The sequence below is a fragment of the Homarus americanus genome, unplaced genomic scaffold, assembly GCF_018991925.1.
Source record: "Homarus americanus isolate GMGI-L3 unplaced genomic scaffold, GMGI_Hamer_2.0 scaffold6203, whole genome shotgun sequence".
NCBI classification, from domain to species: Eukaryota; Metazoa; Arthropoda; class Malacostraca; order Decapoda; family Nephropidae; genus Homarus; species Homarus americanus.
In genome coordinates, this window is record NW_024737971.1 from 7534 (window position 1) to 11677 (window position 4144).

Below are 4144 nucleotides of genomic sequence, written 5' to 3' on the forward strand. Positions count from 1 at the left end.
AGATCCCATACCCTGCCACATTATATACTGGAATGCCCATTGCTTAATGTATATAGAAATGCCCATATAAATAATGTCCCCATGCAAATAGAGTGGATGTATAAAAATAGGAAAATAGATGATATATTAAAGAAATATAGAAATTTTTCATCTAGAATATAACTATGTATGTATATAACTGATTATATGAAATATTAGGGATTTATGTGAGACCTGAGAGGGACATTCCTGGATTGGGGTGGGGATGACTTATGTCACTTCATCCCTTTGAGATGTACTAATGTTTTTTGTATCTCAATAAACGTATCAATCAATCTGTACCTAGACATGCAGACTAGATTTTTCTGATGGCTTGTGATGAGTTAGGAACGATTTAGACCTTCAATCCTATCATAAATAACTAGTTTTCTCAGTCACGTGATGTTTTAGCAACTTTAACCCTTATTTTGTAGAGTTTTGGTCCCAATTTATTTAAAAATATAATTAACATCGTGAATTTAAGCGTTTTCCTTACCCATTGATCTGCCATCTTATGAAAAAAAGTCCAAGGTTGTGCTGTTGAAGGTTTGAGTTAGGGGAATGTTGAAGTCAGGCGGACAAGGAATCGGATGCAAGGTTTACCTGTCGTTTGAGTTTTGTTTTTCGTTTCGTTCAGATACGCTGTGGGAAGGTGAGAGATAGTGTGTGCTTTATAGCTTGGGGCCTAAAATTTTTTCTTCAACTGATGATTTCTCGGAATTCTCGGAGGAGGTGTGGTAGTGATGGCCGGTCAGTGCGGCGCTTGGTCATGGCCTTCTTGGCGAGTTTTGTGACCTCTGGATGGTCCCCTGGGGCCTCCTTGATCAATTCCATCAGGACAAACCCGAAAGAATATGTATCTGAATTCTTGGTGGTCCTAAACCCACGGCAGACTTCAGGGGCCATCCAGGGGAAGTCCTCGTGTAGGCAATCAGCGCTGACTTTACAAGACTTACCGATCTCACAGGCCAGACCGAGGTCAATGAGGCTGACCTCTGGCCGGGATGAGGGCCCTTGGATCATTATGTTATCCTCCTTGATGTCATTGTGTGCTAGACCTTTCGTGTTCATCTCAAGGATTTTCTCACCAAGGAGGAGCCCCAGTTGTATAAGGTCATATTGGCAGATCAGGTTATCTTCAGAGAGAAGGTGGTTGAGTGTGAGCTTACCCCTGAAGGACTGGAGGATCGCTGGAGGTTTTGGACAGTACCCAAGTACCTTAGGAATCCCCCCAGCACCATCGAGGGCATACATCTTGGCAGCCTCATCCTTGAAGAATTTTTTGGCTGATGGTGACACTGCCTTTTTCAAAACAGCTACATCATTTCCCCACTTGACAAGGTAAGCAATTGCGTGCGCTCCCTCCCCAAGAATTTCCGCTCCGTCTTGTAGGAGGTCAGTCACGTCCTCAGGGAGAAGCTCACACACCCAATCTTGGAAGTTTTCTGTTTTTCGGCAAGCCATTTTTAATTATCTGTATCGACTCAGCCTTCTCCAGGACATCAAATTATTATTTGGGGGTTAGATGCGTTTTTGAGGCGCTGAAGTGATAGTTGTTGTGCAATGAAGTGAAGAGGTGCCTTATAGTGTAGTGAAGAGGTGCCTCATAGTGTAGTGAAGAGGTGCCTCATAGTGTAGTGAAGTAGGTGTAGTGAAGATGTGCCTGATAGTGTAGTGAAGTAGCTGTAGTGAAGATGTGCTTGATAGTATAGTGAAGTAGTTGGAGTGAAGATGTGCCTCATAGTGTAGTGAAGATGTGTCTAATAGTGGGTTTTTTTTTTTTACGGGGATTAGCCCACCCGGACACAGGTCACTGACCCACATCAGGGCCTGGGGGGCGAAAATGTAATAATAATAATAATAATAATAATAATAATAATAATAATAATAATAATAATAATAATAATAATAATATAATAGTCATAATAATTCATAATAAATAAAATTTATGATAAAACAAACAAAATCAATTAATAAAATAATGATGATAATAATACAGTAACTGTAATAATAATAATATTAATAATAAAGAACTATAAATACAAAAATGAATAAAAAATATCAAAAGTGAGAAACAATATATGTATGTTGTATTGTCAAAGTAAGAGAAACAACTGAGACCCTGCAATTGTGTGAAAATGAAGCAGAAAGTCAGATCATCAACCTAGGACTTGGTCACATATGGCAGCAGGGTCTACCATTAGACAACACATTATGCTGCCAATATCTTCCCAGGCGGTAGTACCTCCCTGTTTGGTAACTGCCTACTACCTACTACCTGTAATGAAGTAGTTGTAGTGAAGATGTGCCTAATACACCTTTTCACATATCCGTCGAGACATTGTTTTATAACTATTTGACAAATTTCATAACCGAATGACACAACACATATCGAATGACAATCTAAAATAACTGTTGGTGGTCTGTCATTCTCCAATTGTTACATTCTCAAACTCTATGTAGACTGTCGGTTTATTGTTCACGGCTGTCAACTTCATAACTTACGTCAATTACTTCTGTCAGCATGAACCAACAGTTATTTTAGAGTGTCATTCGATATGTGTTCTGTCATTCGGTTATGGAACAATGTCTCGACGGATATGATGAAAAGGTGTATTTTCATTATTTCGTCATTATTTCATCCCTTTTCGTCATTTATCGTGACATCGTACTATTTCGTCACTTATCGTACTATTTCGTCACTTATCGTCAGTATTTCGTCCTTTATCATCAAATATCGTCACTATTTCGTCACATATCATCAATAATCGTAACTAATCGTCACTATATCGTCACATATCATCAATTATCGTCACTAATCGTCACTTTTCGTCACTTATCAATTATCGTCACTATTTCGTCACCACTCGTCACTTTTTCGTCACTTAGGGATACTTTTAGAAACGTATGGAAAATATCTTATCTCTTTTTGAATGATGGTGTGTGTGTGTGTGTGTGTGTGTGTGTGATAGGCAGAGAAAGAGAGTGAGAGAGAGTTCTTCTTCTTCTTCTTCTTCTTCTTCTTCTTCTTCTTCTTTTTCTTCTTCTTCTTCTTCGCCTCCTCCTCCTCCTCCTTAACCCCTCCTCTCTTCCCCCTCCTCCTCCTCTTCCTATCTTCTCTGGTCACCCCTCCTCCGCCTCCTCGACAAATCCGTTTTCTCTAAAAAATTAATTGAGAAACAAAGAAGAGGTTTTTTATGGGTAACTACAGTATACACCCCTACAGTATACACCCCTACAGTATACACCCCTACAGTATACACCCCTACAGTATACACCACTACAGTATACATCACTACAGTATACACCACTACAGTATACACCCCTACAGTATACACCCCTACAGTATACACCACTACAGTATACACCACTACAGTATACACCACTACAGTATACACCACTACAGTATACACCCCTACAGTATACACCCCTACAGTATACACCCCTACAGCATACACCCCTACAGTATACACCCCTACAGTATACACCACTACAGTATACACCACTACAGTATACACCACTACAGTATACACCACTACAGTATACACCCGTACAGTATACACCACTACAGTATACACCCCTACAGTCTACACCCCTACAGTATACACCACTACAGTATACACCCCTACAGTATACACCCCTACAGTATACACCACTACAGTATACACCCCTACAGTATACACCCCTACATACACCTACAATGTCACCCCACCTACAGTATACACCCTACAGTATACACCACTACAGTATACACACACAGTATACACCACTACAGTATACACCACTACAGTATACACCCCTACAGTATACACCACTACACTATACACCCCTACAGTCTACACCCCTACAGTATACACCACTACAGTATACACCCCTACAATATACACCCCTACAGTATACACCACTACAGTATACACCACTACAGTAATTACTTTGCTTAATGACCCAGCCAAACCTAGTTAAATGACCTTGTTCTTGTGTAGTGGTGGTAGTGGTGGTGGTAGTGGTGGTAGTAGTGGTGGTAGTAGTGGTGGTGGTAGTAGTGTTGGTAGTGGTAGTAGTAGTGGTGGTAGTAGTGGTGGTAGTAGTGGTGGTAGTGGTGGTGGTAGTGGTGGTGGTAGTGGTG

The 4144-nt window shown here is 40.4% G+C and overlaps 1 protein-coding gene across 1 annotated transcript; it reads right to left on the reverse strand.

Annotated features, from left to right (window-relative positions):
- Positions 1-717: 717 nt before the first annotated feature.
- Positions 718-1482, reverse strand: LOC121873638 (probable inactive receptor kinase At1g48480). The gene has a single exon (XM_042377287.1). The coding sequence runs from the start codon at positions 1480-1482 to the stop codon at positions 718-720; it is 765 nt and encodes a 254-aa protein (XP_042233221.1).
- Positions 1483-4144: the final 2662 nt, after the last annotated feature.

Coding starts and splice junctions, on each gene's coding strand:
- LOC121873638 (XM_042377287.1), bottom strand. CDS start 1,482: ATGGCTTGCCGAAAAACAGAAAACTTCCAAGATTGGGTGTGTGAGCTT.